The sequence below is a fragment of the Bactrocera latifrons genome, unplaced genomic scaffold (assembly GCF_001853355.1).
Source record: "Bactrocera latifrons isolate USDA-ARS-PBARC rearing strain unplaced genomic scaffold, ASM185335v1 scaffold_104, whole genome shotgun sequence".
Taxonomy (NCBI): domain Eukaryota; kingdom Metazoa; phylum Arthropoda; class Insecta; order Diptera; family Tephritidae; genus Bactrocera; species Bactrocera latifrons.
This window is the reverse complement of record NW_017534453.1, coordinates 553,738-570,084: the sequence shown is the minus strand read 5'-3', so window position 1 is coordinate 570,084 and position 16,347 is coordinate 553,738. Positions and strand designations below refer to the sequence as shown.

At 34.3% G+C, this 16,347-nt stretch overlaps 2 protein-coding genes across 4 annotated transcripts; both read right to left on the bottom strand.

Moving 5' to 3' along the window:
- Positions 1 to 909: 909 nt before the first annotated feature.
- LOC108969101 lies at positions 910 to 9,182 on the bottom strand. Of its 2 annotated transcripts, none has more exons than XM_018933621.1 (7): positions 8,938 to 9,182; positions 4,031 to 6,704; positions 3,690 to 3,968; positions 3,342 to 3,608; positions 3,098 to 3,277; positions 2,641 to 3,022; positions 910 to 1,547 (listed from the first exon to the last, which is right to left on the bottom strand). In XM_018933621.1, the coding sequence occupies exons 2-7, from the start codon at positions 6,665 to 6,667 to the stop codon at positions 1,543 to 1,545; spliced, it is 3,750 nt and encodes a 1,249-aa protein (XP_018789166.1). In that variant the 5' UTR covers positions 6,668 to 6,704; positions 8,938 to 9,182; the 3' UTR covers positions 910 to 1,542. The 2 variants fall into 2 exon arrangements, with proteins under 2 accessions (XP_018789166.1, XP_018789175.1); XM_018933630.1 differs by lacking the exon at positions 8,938 to 9,182 and having other exon boundaries at positions 4,031 to 5,877; positions 5,908 to 6,680.
- Positions 9,183 to 12,918: 3,736 nt separating this feature from the next.
- Positions 12,919 to 15,501, bottom strand: LOC108969111 (uncharacterized protein KIAA1143 homolog). Of its 2 annotated transcripts, none has more exons than XM_018933652.1 (4): positions 15,444 to 15,501; positions 15,138 to 15,271; positions 14,955 to 15,087; positions 12,919 to 13,202 (listed from the first exon to the last, which is right to left on the bottom strand). In XM_018933652.1, exons 2-4 carry the CDS (start codon positions 15,243 to 15,245, stop codon positions 12,928 to 12,930), a joined length of 516 nt encoding a protein of 171 aa, XP_018789197.1. In that variant the 5' UTR covers positions 15,246 to 15,271; positions 15,444 to 15,501; the 3' UTR covers positions 12,919 to 12,927. The 2 variants fall into 2 exon arrangements, with proteins under 2 accessions (XP_018789197.1, XP_018789187.1); XM_018933642.1 differs by having other exon boundaries at positions 15,138 to 15,348; positions 15,444 to 15,458.
- Positions 15,502 to 16,347: the final 846 nt, after the last annotated feature.

The window sequence follows — 16,347 nt, the reverse complement described above, 5'->3', positions numbered from 1 at the left end:
AAATAATTATGATATACACATATAATATAAATAATAGCATAAATTTACCTCTTTGTATACCTTAAATGTTTTTTGTTTATTTTTCCCTTTCTATTTTAATTATTAATTTAACTTCATAACTTCATAGACAGCTCTGTCTATATGTTGCCAGATTTATATACGCTTCTTCTTTAATCAATATTTAAAAAATAAGTAATTATTATAATTAGTGCCTTATACGAGTATATATGTATATATATATATATTAAATAATATATATGTTATGTATGTTTAGCCCACAAGGCTATATTATCAGCTAACACCTAGACCTTGCGCCTTTAATACCATGTATACGAATGACAAATAATGCGTTCCGCATGCAAAAGTTTTCGTTAGCATTTTGTGTCCCTTATAAATTTTACTGTTATTGAAAAGTTTTACAGTAATTTGGAAAGCTATTTTTGAGGACGGTGTGTGTGGAGTTAGAAGAAAGACACCACTAAAAAAAAACATTTCTTTGTTTCAAATTTTTTCAATATAACATTTGCACACAGCTAAAACGGGATATTTTAGAAAAAAAAACATAAATAAACGGAAATGATTTGGTCCTATCATGCCTAAAAACCATGATACTGACACCTCAACGCAAATCAAAAAGTACCCTATACAGGACTTCATAAAGCATGCGGCATAGAAGTGGGGCATTAAACGCAGAATTTTGTCTTAGCTCTCAAAAATACTTTCCACTTTTCATTTTCAATATTTTATTAATTATATTTGAATTTCTTTTTGTGTTTTAATGCTTAGTGTAAATTTGGGTGTGTTTGTGTGTATTTTTAATATATTTTTGTGTTTTTTTTTTCTTCTTCTGCTATAAACTAATAATATGTATATACTTCTGTAATTATTTACTTTTATTATGTTTTTTTCTTTTTTTTTTTTACTAATTTACACGCCATTAATGTGCTTACTCCTGGTTTTCCACATCTTTAATGTTTCATTACATACTAACAGAATTAATAAATAAAATTACTGTAACCACAAAAACACACACAATGTGTGCCTGCTTTATCACCCTTTAATGAGGCAATCACACCGCTTGCATCGAGTGTGCTTTCGCTGTCGCACAATTTGTTTAAAAGTTAAAGTTAAAATTATTTTGGGTGAAATTCATCAACTGCATTCAACTAGCCAGCTAAAATAGTGTAGTGATTTAGATTGAACGTTGATGACTGCGCACTTTCTGTCCGTTTGTCAAAGCTAAGTTTGTTTATTATTGTGTTATTCTTTTAGTTGTTTCCTCTTTGTTTGCCATGGGTTTCAGCGTAGCTTGGCTGCTGCTATTTGTTTGTATATTACAGCTTATATGTATGTATGGTACTATGTATGTACTTGAACAGGTGTGATTGGATCGTCGTGGCAGCGTCGAATCAAGCAAATTTCGAAATGCGACCTGATTTTGTAAATGTTATGTACGCTTTTTCCAATACTCGATTTTTCTTCACTATCCTTATTGCAGTACTTTTTGTATAATATTTCCTACTGTTTTATGCTGCAATATGTTTAATCTGAAAGGAAAAAATATTATTTTTAAATTATTAATGCTAAAATCGTCATTGAAAAATAAACACTAAATGTGTAATATACAATTAAATTTCGATTTACACATTTTTTATGATAAATAGTTTGCTTTGGTTATCTACAACAAAATTTTTTTCTACAAGAACTATATTTTGATCGTTCAATTTGTATAACAGGGGGCCTATTCTGTAACTTGATTCGCAAAAAATTTACTCGAATTCGGATTTTTTATATTCAGTAGCTCGATTTTCGGATTTTCAAGCCCATTTTCGAATAAAATATTCGTTAGCTTTTGCGTTGTAGAAAGCAAAAACGATCTAAACAATTTCTTCGGTTATTGTACTTTATAATATTCTATGCCAAATTTCGTGGATATCTTGTCAAATCAAAAAACTTCCATATGAGAACTTGCTTTTGATCTTACAGTTTTTAAGGCAGCTATACGATATAGTAGTCCGATCGGAAAATTTTCTTCAGATATTTTACCGCTGGTTAGGATAATAATTCCTGCTAAATTTTCTGAAGATATCTCGTAAAAAAAATTTCCTTACAAGGACTTGATCTGATCATTTGATTTGTATGGCAGCTAAACGATATAGTGGTTTGATCAGAAAAATTTCCTCAGATATTGTACCGCTTGGCCTTGGGCAATAATCAATGCAAAATTTCCTGCAGATAACTTGTCAAATCAAAAAGTTTTCCTTATAAAAACTTTATTCTGACCGTACAGTTTGTATGACAGCTTTATGATATAGTGGTCTGATATTGGTTCTTTCGAAAAATAGAAAGTTCTTTTCAGATCGATATCTCAAAAAGTAAGTAACTAGTTCATGTTTATACAGATGGACGAGCAGCGGATGGGCTGTTATCACTACTTTAGATGTGTGAATTAGGATATGATCTAATCCACGGTGAAATTATGAAAAATATTCGTTAAAATTCTTACAATTTCTTACAATATATATAACAATATGCCGAAATAAGACTGTTCAAAGTTTTCAGCAGACTTGAAATAAAATTAAAGCGAAGTGCAGAATTAAGTTATCTAAAGTTAGTTTCAAGTAGTCTTTCTATATTTACCTATGATGTGACTTTCCATGTTTGTTATACGTGGCTTTGACGATGGTTGTGGTATAATTGTGATTTCGTCATTGATTTTGAGAGGCTTTAATAATGAGTCATTCGTTGCCATCAAACTACTACGCTGTTGATGATTAAGTGCACCCATACCGCTACCACCGGCCATACCACCTGCACTCGACGCCGCAGCCGATGTATTATTCTTTTTGCCATCCATAGCCTTTTTTGCGACTGTACTGTGCGCGGTATACACGTGTGTCTCAAATTGTTTGTACATGCCAAAGGTTGCTGTACACACTGTGCATTTGTAGGACAAATGTGCAGGTTTCAATGTCATGTGATGGTCGCGCGACACGTGATTCAACAACTTCCATTGATACATCTGTTTTATGGTTAAAAATATGTTTTATTAATATATTAGGTTTTTTTTTTTGCAGATTTTCTTATGGTAACTTACCCTGCCACACACGGGACACCGGCCGGCATCTTTTCCCTTATTAGCGGCTTCTTGCATCGAGCTTGTGACCAAACCATGAGAGCCCAGTAAATGTCGTTCCAAACCTTGATCGGTAAAGAAACGGAATTGACACTTTTGGCAATTCAGTGGCGGCCGGTTATAAATCATTTTTGGGTGTATCTGTAAGCAGAAATACACGGTAATTACATCAACTACGAGTATAATAACATCGGGCGAAACATACCTTCACTTTATGCATCCATTGCATGTGGTTGCGTAGTTGTTCTAGATCCTTAATGTAACCATCACAAATTTCACAGATGACAAATTGTGTTTTGCTATTGCCACCACCACCTACCATTAGGTTTTGGCCAGGCTTCATACCGGTCGGTGGCATTTTGCTTGTTGACGGCGATGTCACAACTGGCTGCGCAGTATTTTGGCGAGGTAGTGGAGTTATAGAAATACTTGGTTGACCGGTAAGCGTTTTTTTAGCAAAAGCATTTGCTGCCTAAAATGGATGGTGGATAAAATATACATTATTTTTAATTTTTAAGCATATCGTTTACGGTTTTCAAAAATATCGACAGACCTGCAAGAGTTGTCCGCCTGGTACTTGGTAGTTATTGGGCTGCACCACATTCGTGGCCATTTGAGAGCGAATAGGTGCGGGTCCACGTAGCATTGGCCCACTTGGCAAGGGACCGGTCTTTTGTGTGTTGATAACTGGAGGGCGGCCGCGTATCTTATTTGCGGCGTTTTGTGCAGCAAGTGCCGCCGCTTGCATGGTACGCGCTTGAGCTGCTGCCTGTTGCTGCTGTTGTATGGACGCAAGCGCTGCCTTTTGTGCCGCAGCTTGCGCAGCCATTGCCTAAAAAAATCAAAAAGTTAATAAAAAATACATAATATCAATGAAAAACTTATTCGTTTTACCTGATACGCCGTCGCAGTGCCCACGAGTCCGTGACGCGGCTTGATACGCGGTATTTTCGCTGGAGCCTCCCAATCAGCAGGAGGTGCTAAATTAATTTCAGGGCGGAATTTCTTCGCACAAACCGGCTGATGACGTGCCAATTTAGCCTTGCCATTATCTTCGAATCCGCAATTCGGACACTGATGATACGGTAGCGGTTTAATGAGGCGCGCTTTGATGTTGTGTATAGCTTCCATGTGATAAACAATTTCTGTTGCGTTGCGTATCTCAAAGGCGCAGAAGTTACACTTATATAACGCCCCGTTCATATGTGGTGTTTCATAATGATTGGCCATGGAGAGGGCAGATTCTGACTTGAAATTGCAGAACTCACAGCGTTTCATGGTAAATTTGAAGGGTGAATTCTTCTTGCGTGAAGCTTCCAAGTTGCCAGAGAGTGCTGTTATAGCACGCTCAAACTCAGTAATATTCTTACCCAGACTCTTGCGCATTTTACGTTTTTGCAAACGTATTAAATCTGACTGTACAAATTCTTGTACTAGACCTACACCGATGTCCATGAAAAATTTGCCCAGTGGACTTTCGAAATAGTTCTCTTGACCCGGTTTCGAGGCAATGGCGGAATTTTGTGCTGATGTGCTTGGAGATTGCACAAGTGCCGCTGCTGGCTTAATGGCGCTTTTTAGCGCTGGCAAATCATCGGAAACTTCTTTGATTAAGACTTTAGTGCGCATACCGGATTCCGAATCATCATCGTCGTCATCGTCATCATCTTCCTCCGATTCTTCTGACCAGGACTCATCAGGATCGTCGGCGCCACGTCGCCGCTTCTTCTTTTTATTGTTTTTGTCTTCCTTGTCCTCCTTATTCTGCTCGGTCATCATATCGAACTCATCAGATTTATCTGCGTCTGCGAGATCATCTTTCGTCAGTTTATATTTGTCTTCGATATCTTTAACTATATTCTTGAGATTGTCCACCGGTGGCTTCTCATAAATATAAGGAACGATAAACGAAGGTGCCTCTAGTACAAACATGTCGTCAGTAAGGCCGGGTAGTAAATTAGCTGCATTCGCATTACCAAGTCCAGGGAAGGAAGCGGGATTTATGCCACCGGCATTATTTATGGGCATACTTGGATTTCCGACAGGTATAAGTTTTGGTGGTCCTCCCGGTGAAGCTATATTTGTTGCCGGTGTAATATTGACGGGATATACGTTGCTCTCGGCCACTTTTCTGGCAGCTGCGACCGCAGCAGCAGTTGCTGATGCTGTATCATGCGCCATAAGTGAACGAGTATCTTTGATGGAAATTTGATTACCAGATCCGGGGCCTGCACTACGCTGACGTTTACTTGGCGGTTGCGAGTCATCTGAGTGTTGTGGCGAGTCCATAGCCATGCTCTTACGTTTACTCAAATCACTTGCCGCTTGTAAACGTGGCGCAGGTGTATCATCTTCAATAACTACGCAATCATCATCTTCGTCATCGTCAATGATTTGTGTCTCATTCGAGGCTTTTTGCTTGGTAGGCAAGTTGCTATTGGCTTCTGTATCCGAATCTGAGGCAATAACTACAGCACCATCTGAGTCACTGCATATTGAACGAGTCTTACGTACCGCGGCAGCGTTCGACGACGTCACTGCTATACTATTTTCAGAGTTGTTCATTGTAGTATCAGCAACATTTGCTTTTGACACTGCCATCACTTCGTCATCTGAGTCATCACCCAGGTCCACAAAGCCGCTAGCATCGTTCTTTGGGACACCGTTTTCTTTCTTTTGATCATGAGTCTTTATATCGTTGCTTATTGAAAGTGGATCGGCTCCGGTATCCATGGGTCCATGTTGTTGTTGTAACAGCAGAATGGGTCCATCGACACCGACGCTTCTGCTGTCATCCGTTTCAACCTTGTTTGCAGTATTTAATTTGTGTTCTTTGTCTTTAATCGCCTTGCTCTCATGACTGTGTATATCGGCGCCCTCTATTTCACTAACGCTATCGGTATTACTGCTAACGGTGGCTGGCCTTTCTAGACTTTCGCTTGGTTCATTACTATTGTCTTTTGGATCAGTCGCTTCGCCAACAGTACTGCGCGATCGCTGTGTGTCTTCGTCGCTTTCACCACCACCGGATTTGTCTGTGCATGTATTAGAATTGTGTAATTCATCATTGCAAAAGTTTAGCGGTTTATCCTTTAAACTGCCCACTATGGGAACGCTTAAGCCGTCTACTTTACTATCATTACTTAGTCGCTTTTCCTCTTCCACGTACGCCGCATTCCCATCATCTTCACCCGTTGACATTTTACTATCTTCACCACCGCCCCCATCTGCACCTCTGCCGTTTTCTGTGGTGGATGATGCCGTCATTTGGGAATCATCTTCTTCAGTATCAGCGCCGTCTACGTCCATTTGCTCGTTATGCGTGTCGGCGTCCGTTGGTACTCGGCTGTTATTCATTTTGTTCAAACCATTCTGTTCTTTCAATTGTTGTTGATCATTGCTGACCACTGTCGAAACATTGCCATCCGTGTAATCGCTACTACTGGGCACTGAATGTTCCTCAGTTATAGCATGAGTGGAGGAAATAGGTTGTGTTGTTGCCTCTGGCATTATACCATCGACTTCAGTCATTTGCTTCAAGCGTTTATATTTTCTCAACCAAATTTAACTGCAAAAAGAAAAAAGAAAATTGATGAATAAAATTATTTAAAAATGTTGTTTATATTATATCCATTTAATACAAGTTAATTGTTTTATAAATTTGCTTTTGATTATTGATTTATTTTATAGATAATTATGTTTTTCGGTAATTATAAATCAAAAATATGTATGTTGAGTATTTACTAAATATTTTTTTAACATATTAAATATTATTTTCTTTTGACATATATATGTATGTATGTACTGTCGAAGTTAAAAAAAAAAATACTATTGACTCAAATAAAAAAAAATTCTCTTAAAATATTCGTTAATACGCATAGTAGAATTATAAATAATTAAACAAATTAAATAAATTTTGAGAATCCAACCATTTACTAACTTCTAAAGATCTTTTGACGTGAGAATGTAATTTAAATAATTAAATATATATGTACAAACTTAGGTATGGATGTATGTACATAAATAAAAAAGTTAATATTAAGCAAGTAAGTTAGCAAAGACCAAAAATTGGCAATTTATTATACTCGTAGTAAGAAAAAACCGATGAAAACGTAATAAAAGAAATGTTGGATAACAAACATATCTACACTCATACAAATATATATAAATATGTATAAGTATTTATTATTTTATTATATCTATGTATGTAAGCTAAAAAAGAAGTATTCGCACAGGAATATCTGAAAAATCATCAAAAATTATTGGCAAATGAATGTTTCAAAGAATCGCTTATGAAAGGAAAACATAACATTGGGCGGATTAGTGGACGGACATTGGGAAGAAAACTATATATGTACATATATATATAATGTATATACATACATATGTATATATTGCAGCAGCTACGAACAGTGGGATAGAAGATGGAAAGACGCAAAAAAGAGAATTGAAGGAATGGATGGACGGACGGAACGACAGAGGGACACACAAACGATTAGACGCCATATTGGAATTTCTATACAAACGTAGAGGTAAAGCACTTACTATATATACAAATATACATATATGTATATACCATACATATGTACATTGTATTTTTATGCATACATACGTATATACAAAGGTAAAAACATATTTATTTTTAAAATGGCGTTTAATATATGTATATATGTAGATATTATATGTGTACAGTCGTTTGCAATATTTGTATGTTAAAATGTAATAAGTTTTGCATCATTTTGTGCATGTAGTTTGTGAATAGTTAAATATATACCTGTATGCAATTGAAAATATACAAACGTCAATGTATACATAGGTATCTATAACTGGAAAAATCCGAAAAATCAATTGTGTATGTATACATAGTTACACATACCATATGTACATAGATATAACTTTAATTTTAAAGTATATCATGTATACCATATACATATGTACAAACTTTTGTTAATATTTCATTATACATACATATATTTAAGTTCGTGTCCTTTCTAACTATAGGTAAACCACTTAAGAGTAAGGGTAGATATATACATATGTACATTTTAACAATGCTTAATGTAATAAATATACATATACTATATAATATGCATGCACGCATATATAAAGCAAATATAATACATAATTAATTAGAGATATTTGGATCATATCGTTGTAGATTAGTTACATACATATGTATGTACATACGTATTTTTACCTATATAACACTTATATTTTATGCACATGAATTATTTTTATTCATTCAATGGTAGTAAGTAACTCATAATATACTATATTTGAGGCATAACAAAACTTAATAAATAATCAAATACTAATTAATTTAAATAATTAAGATTATTTTGTAACCATACACGTAGCTGAGCATCTTTAATTAGGTTCATATGTAAGTACATGAGTTAAATTTATAGCTCTCTAGAATTATTACATTAATTACATGTTTAGGAATATACATTATAAACATTTCGATCAACGCAGATATCCAAAATCTTATAGAAAAAAAATATATTACAATTTTTGCACAACCGGCGTTTGAGCAAATGATTGATTGCAAACAAAACAAAATATTTTGATATGCATATGGGATTATTTGCAAGACGCTACATTTCATTTATTGTCCTTATTGGAACAGCGAAATTGTATGAATTTTAAAGATACTTTTGTACACAAAAAAAAAATATTTCTTGTTAGTAATTTGTCTTTCACTTCATTCATGTCAAAGTCATTTGCAGCATGTGTGCGTCTCAAACATTAGTGTTGTTGTTTTAGTTACGCTACCCTATAAGCTAAAAACGTTTACCCACCTCTGCACCCTGCTTTTGTGATTATTTGCTCTTGTTTCTCTCTCTAATCATATTTTGTTATTGTTCACTAGTTGGTTGTTTTTTTACATTTTTCCTGCTGTCAAATTTAAGCAGTCACAGATACCGTAGTTAGCGGCAGGTAAGAAGCACAAGAAAAAGTATTGGACTAAAAAAAGTAACTAGAGATTGGAGGCGTCTATGATCAGGCGAACTAAATACAAATATCTGCTATTGCATACGGTACTCGTCGCCAGCTTACTATACTTACTAAAGGCATCAGAATGGCGCGAGAGTGTAATCAACTCTTGCCAAACCAATATAACTAGTAATGAACAGGGTTGCTATATTTCCTGCATTTCTAGCCGGCGATTTCCAGGAAATCAGAATATAAAATTGAGGTAACTCTTTTTCATTTAAAGCGACTATTAATTAATAAAATATGATTCAATTTATAAATTTTTAAAATTAATTCTACTTTTCTGGAATTGTAAAAATTTATTTTTGAGACGTTGTAAGATTTTAAAAATTAATTAAGCTTACATTTGCAAATATATTATGTAAAATCGTGAAGGTAGCTGCAGTTTTTGGGAATCTTAAAGGATCATCATTCACAGTGTGCAAGTGGGATTCTATGTCACCTTTAGTACTAGGATCAGCTCTTCTACTTATCATAACCAAGTTGGTAGTTAGTGTTATAAGATTTACGCAAATCGGAAGGTCCGGTATTCATTTCCGGCCGAGAGCCGACTATTTAACAATTTTTCAAAACACCTTTTAGGCATTTCTCGTTCGAGTTGGAGAAAAATTATATCAAACACCTCAAAATCTCATTAGAGGTCCGCAAAACATTTGTTTCATTGATAATAACAAATATCTACTTAACTGTACACATATGTATATATGTACATACATTAATATAGCAATGCACTTTCTATAACTCCGCTTCTGTCAAGTGAAGCAACACTGTGTTTTCGTGCCGGATTCTCACCGGCCGCCATATGAAAATGCTCTCTAACTTTTGTATTGCTTATTTCATATATTCGCATTTGTTTTCTGTTGAGTATCAGGCACAAAATGATATAAGGCCACCAATAATTCTGATGACAGCTGGTTCAGTTTGGTTTCCGCTCACAGATTTGAAGCACTCTCCAAGCGGCTAAAATCAACGTAAAGGGAGAGCAGACAAAATGTTTTTGATGTTTAGCTATAAAGCGAAATGTCAAATAGGTAAAACTGCGTGAGAATTTGGTAAACAAAACAAAATAGAAGATTGTGGTGTTTCTTTGCTACTACTTTTGTGCCTTCGGAGCAGTTTGATGGCGCGCTGAGCTAGTAATGCCAAGTACATCCATACATACATAATTAGTAGGTAAATTTATACATACGTACATATCTACACTATATGTACATATATATATTTATTCATGCTGACAAAACTGATATTGGCACAAGCATGTGAGTTTTTGCTGCAGCGAAGATTGAATGGTAATATACTCTTCTTTTAAACGACTATATAAGATTATTACGTTTTATATGGGAATATATATAGGTGTATGTAATCCACATCTGTTTAAGGCCCATGTCAATAGCACTTTACTTTAGTATATTACCGCTTGCTACTACCTTTTATATTAAATTTCATTAAATATAGGTATTACATGCTTTAGATACATAAATACGTATATATAATAATGCGGCACTTTCATACTACCCATGTATATACGTAAGTTCATTGAACGAACAGGACCATCTCCATTCGTTTTTTTTATGTATTTATGTATCTAAGTATATAAATCGATAATTTTCTTGAATATATTTCATCTTGTCTAGTTTAAAATTTTGACTTAAGAAATTAAGTTTGAGCGGATTTGAATGTATGTATGTATGTATGTATAATATGTTTCGTAAAGAGAACAATTATTCTCACACATACATACATACATATACGTATATATATCTTTACACCTTTCATATATACATATATGTATGCACATATGTTACCTGTATGCCTACATATATACTTTTGTGTATATACATATACAAATTACATAATGGGGACGAATATAAATTTTTATACAAAACTGAGACAGACTTTCCAGTTCGCTTTGGTTATCAAGAATTGGTTCGGAAATATCAAAATCTTTTCAAAGAGTACTCGCCCTCGAAAGACATAAAACATTATTATTAAACAAAAATTTTGGTATTCATTATATTATTCATATTCATCTAAACAAAGCAGTTAAGAATAATAAAAAAAAATAGTTGGATATTTCGGATTCAACAAATTCTTTATAGTTTCTGGAAAGCTCAAGCCAAGTTGTGAAGCAGAGTAAATCAAGTGAAGATTAATGTTAATAATATTTGAGTCTAATCTTCATGTCATTACTAAAGTTAGCCACGTGTTGTAACTTTAAATGTTTTTAAGCTTATAATACTTCATTGATAATAACTTAAATTGTTAATGATATGAATCGGAAATTGGAATCGAACGACCTTGTCAATAGTGTGCCACCTGTATTAAACCAAATGTTTCCCTCATTCATTTAAATGTCTAATTCCGCTAACGAGATTAGTTTTACGAATATTTTCCGTTTTCAAAATTATTCCATGAAACAATAGATTGTTTCTAGTTGTTTGTGCTGTTGTTGTGGCGAGTACTTAAGCCTTCCTTGGAGGAAAGTGCAAAATCAACTGTCATCGAAATCACTTTGCAGCAGGTCCCGCACACGAGCTGTTTCAACAGGGTCGGAACAAAGAGAAAAGGTGATAACAGTAGAGGTGGTCAATGCCGGGCGGAGATACGTTTCATTCTCACGACAGCTGCCCATATTGGTAGTTATTTCGATGATCTAACCCTGCTTGGATAGGCAGGTAATTTTTTCTAGTTCGACTTGAGCAGTTAGGTTATCAGTATGACGTGGTACATATATGTAAATTAAAAATTTGTACATAATGTATATACATATATATTTATTATGTACTATTTGCATATACAGTATATTATGTCATACGCTATTATTATATTATGATATATTTGGGGGTTTCACATAGTCTCATAAAGTTATAAGTTCTAACGAGTCGAAAACAGAGCATTGGAAATTGTAATTGTGTAGACTCATTTTTGTATGTAATCCAACATTTTTTTTAAATAAGTGTAAAAATTAAAAATGCTTTAAGACAGGTTGTGAGTACCTTTTTTGAGTTTCATTTTTGTCAAAAAGTAAAAACGTGACATTTGGTATAGTATGTGTAAACGTTGAATCGACAATAATTCCCATCGAATAGGAAAAATACTTTTTTTATCCGACTAAGAACTTTAAAAAATAAAATGAAAAATTATTTGATATCTAGTCAAAACAACAACGAAACCATATGAACAAACAAACCAAATGAAGTTTATTATTCATATCCTAAATTGATTAGGGTCCTGGATCGTATAAGAATACATTAATATGAGTATATTCTACACATTACTGTAAAGAAAAAAAATTCGGAATTAAAAATAACAAGAAAACTTAATAACTCCGGCGTACTAAAAACATTTCGTAAACCAAATAAAACAAACTCGCGGCAAACTTAGTCCCTGTTTAGGGTATAAAATTATTAACTTATAGCTGTAAATGCGTATTTTGGAATGAGTACATTACCTTACACAGCTTTACATGCATAGTTGGGTCTGTCATTAGAATATACATGTAATTTATATTAGTTTATAATTTCAAAAATAAATAACATACAAATGGAATTGAAAATTTGTATATTTAAGTACTGCATTGCTGTCATCTATCTTTGTTGTTGAAAAATGAGTATCTACATAGTTGTGGGTGTTAGGGTAAGGCATGATGTTTTCAAATTCTGTATTATCATGTACTCAATAATCTACCATTTACATGTCGAAATATTGTAAAAACTTGAACTTACATTTTGACCATCAAAGAGTTGGACACTATTTAAAAAGTAAACAATGCCTAGTTGTATTTGAAAGAGGATTCAATTTTGTACGTCGTCGTCGTCCTCCTCGTCGACGTCAAACGATAGCTTGCTTTTTGGGTTGTCCTTCTTCTTTTTGAGGGACTTTGATTCGCCTTTGTTTGATTTTTCCTTTACCACTTCGAATTTTTGGCTTGTTTGAGAGATGTTGGAACTACGATTATTGGATTTTGAGCTGCCCGCACTTTTCAATTCTTCGGAGTTTATACTCTGAGTTTCTTTTCGCTTCTGGAACACTATTGGCTTACTGAGATCGGCTTTTGCTTCCGCTGCTTCTGTAAGAATAAAATATAAAGATTAATATTTTAGTATAAATTGTACTCTCTTATTTTACGAGAACTTCAAATTATATTAATATGTGCAAAATGTTTATATGCAGGTTTGAACTTCTTTTATTATACATTTAGTTTATACTAATGATCGGAGTTTCTTGAATTCTATGGAAATCATCTTGATGGTGGAAAAAGTTATATTTAAAATTATATACACATGTATATTATATTCGTTACTTTTATTATATATATGTATGTTCTTTAGTTTCTAGCTTCTCGATGATCTACTTTCCCTCTCCCTTTTACCCCACAAGCGTACATATGGTCATACATATTAGCGTCAAAAATGTTTGTTTGTATCGCTTGGGTTTATCGTGACAGCCTTCAGCCTGCCAACCCGCTACCGCCATCCAAACGCTCCTCACTATTCATGCCATATACTTTTACCTCACCCCGCATCGCTTGCCACATTTGACGCTCCAAATTCTATTCATTACTGGCTTGGACGAAACCACTTGCCATTCTCTTTTCCTCTTTAATTTAGTCTGTTTTTTTACTTCTTTATTCGTTAACTTTGCTTTTTGCACGACCGTTCGCTGTTCTTTTCCCTTTTAACGTCTCATTACCCCGCAGCGACTATGCCAACTGCTACTAGGCAGCTGTTGCCTGCTTCATCAATTTCTCTTTCACACAATTTTTCATCGGTCGGTTTGCTTTAGCGGAGCCCCAGTATACAATGTAAACGTGTGCGTGTGTCACCGCATCAAGGGTGCTCCGCTGGCATGTAACTTGCAACGGTGGTAGTCGAGGTGTCTTATATTGGTGTACAGCATTACTTGCAGCCTTGATGGTGATGCAGACGGGCATTGAAGAAAACGACGGACCACCGAGGCGTGGCTACGTAAAAATAATAGGTAGGCGGTGGTATGAGGTCCAACTTATATGGGACTCCTCTGGGCCAAAAATTTTTAGGTTAGGTATCTTTTACCGAGGACATTGCGCATTTCAGTTGACCAATTATAAAAGTTCGTTGATATCCATAAAAAGCAGTTTTTCCTTCGCTTTGAAATATTTGTTTTCACTTTATTTTTGTTTTAAATAGTACAGCAAAATAAATAATTTATTGTATGGCTTAAACTTTTGAGCAACAATGAAATTTGTTTAAACATCTTTGCACATACTAATATGTACATATAAAATGCGATTACATATAATAAAATAACTAATTTAAAACAGGACACAAAGTGCGAAAACTCCACTTTTTCATATACCTTTCGATTTTTCCACTTTTTTGTTAAATTAAATTTTGCAGTTGGCGAAAATGAGGAAAAAGCGTGGACGAAACGGTTAAAGCAAAGAAAACGACACAACGCTCGACTCTGACTCAACTGAACTGAACTAAACTGACAGCTAAAATTGACAAGCAAGAGCCAGTCAGGCAACACTCTACCAGCGTAAACAACAAAAACAAAGCAAAAAGGAGTACAATAACAATTATAAAAAATGACAGAACAAACGGACGGACGGACGGACATCCACATTGTGGGGGACGGTGTCTGATTTTCTGCGCACCAACATACGTACATATATTATAATACGTATATATATATAATATACTATAAAATTATGGTGTCTTTTTTACCTTGACTAATATACATACATATGTGACAAATTATTTTTCCTGCAATCTGCTATAGAGCTCCTTGTTTTCGCTATATAGTATTTATACTCAATTTCCTAAATAAAAACGTGTACCTTTTGCGATTTGAGCTTCCTCTTTCTGCACTTCTTCAGCTGTCAAATCTCCACTCCGCAAAACAACGATTTGGGGCTTCTCCTCTTCGCGGTCGCTATCTGAGCTATGGTCGTCGAAATCAACTTTTTGACGCTAAAGGTTTCTTCATTAATGTTTTCAAACAAAGTGCGTTTTATAATTACCTTGGTTTCCACAGTTGGCCCTTCTTTATATCCGATTTGTGACTTTAACTTGGCTAGAAAACTGGGATCTTGTGGTTTGACGTACGATATATTACGCTTCCCAGACATAATTGGTACACTCCCTCTTTACCAATCTACGCACGTTTTTACATGCAGTGACACACGAGTTTAAATGGAATAAATCATTCAAAAATAAACATGCATTCACAATCTTTTGGATATATAATAAAATACAGAATCAAAACAAATATGCTAAAATCTTCACAATGTAATAAAATACGCGGTAATTTCTGTGAAAATGCTTACGTTTTGCCGCTAATTTCATGACATCTTTTTGACTCATGATCTGAAAACAGGGTGGACACTATGTAAACAAAAACATTTCTATAAATAAATATATGAATTCGTAATAGATCATGTATTTGTATAGATTTAATACTATAAACAATTAATAATTCTTTAACTTAATGAATAATAAATATTATTTTTGTTTTTATAAAGGCCTATTGATGGACAATAATTCCTTGACGTTTCTTGTGTTCTAGTGATCCAGCAACTCTGTGAAGACGAAACTTGAAGCAAAGCGGAAATGTGAATTTTGGCGAAGCAAAACAAAGCACGAAATCAGGACACCATGTCAAACAAAATGCAAAACAAGATATTTAATCTTATAGATGCACACAGTGGTGGGCGAATAAAAGTTGTGCAAGCGTTCGTTATATACATACATACATATATGTACATATATCTACTGTATGTGTATATTAATAAGGTACAGTTTCTACTGCAGTTATGTGTTATATGATATTTTTGTATTTTTCTAATAATCAATGAAAATAAAATAACCATTTCGTTTCATTAGATTTTCGTTTTTCATCGATAATATACATATGTATGTATGTATGTATTTGTAAACAAGTTAAAACGCTCAAGCAAATTCGAAAAATACCTTTTTCATAAAAACGTGTTTTAAGATAAACTGAGCAGCTACACTTCAGCAAGCTGAAACTCAAAAACTATTTGAGATATAAGCTTAAAACTCTATTAAGCTATTTTTAAACGTATAACCGATTGCCTACCCACCGAATTTCTTTTAAATTTCTCATGTGGTGTGCTCCTTAAGCGCGAATTAATGAAGATAAATCACAAGTGTGGGTGGAAACGAAAGAGAAACTGTGAAAGTTTATACAAATCTTCGAGTTTTAGCCGA

Bases quoted from the DNA above. Each gene is read 5' to 3' on its own strand.
- LOC108969101 (XM_018933621.1), bottom strand. From the start codon at position 6,667: ATGACTGAAGTCGATGGTATAATGCCAGAGGCAACAACACAACCTATT. The intron at 3,969-4,030 runs GTAAAACGAATA...TGATTTTTTTAG, and splicing joins GCACTGCGACGGCGTATCAG to GCAATGGCTGCGCAAGCTGC. The intron at 3,609-3,689 runs GTCTGTCGATAT...CATCCATTTTAG, and splicing joins CAGGCGGACAACTCTTGCAG to GCAGCAAATGCTTTTGCTAA.
- LOC108969111 (XM_018933652.1), bottom strand. From the start codon at position 15,245: ATGTCTGGGAAGCGTAATATATCGTACGTCAAACCACAAGATCCCAGT. The intron at 15,088-15,137 runs GTAATTATAAAA...AGAAACCTTTAG, and splicing joins GGCCAACTGTGGAAACCAAG to CGTCAAAAAGTTGATTTCGA. The intron at 13,203-14,954 runs GTACACGTTTTT...TTATTCTTACAG, and splicing joins GGAAGCTCAAATCGCAAAAG to AAGCAGCGGAAGCAAAAGCC.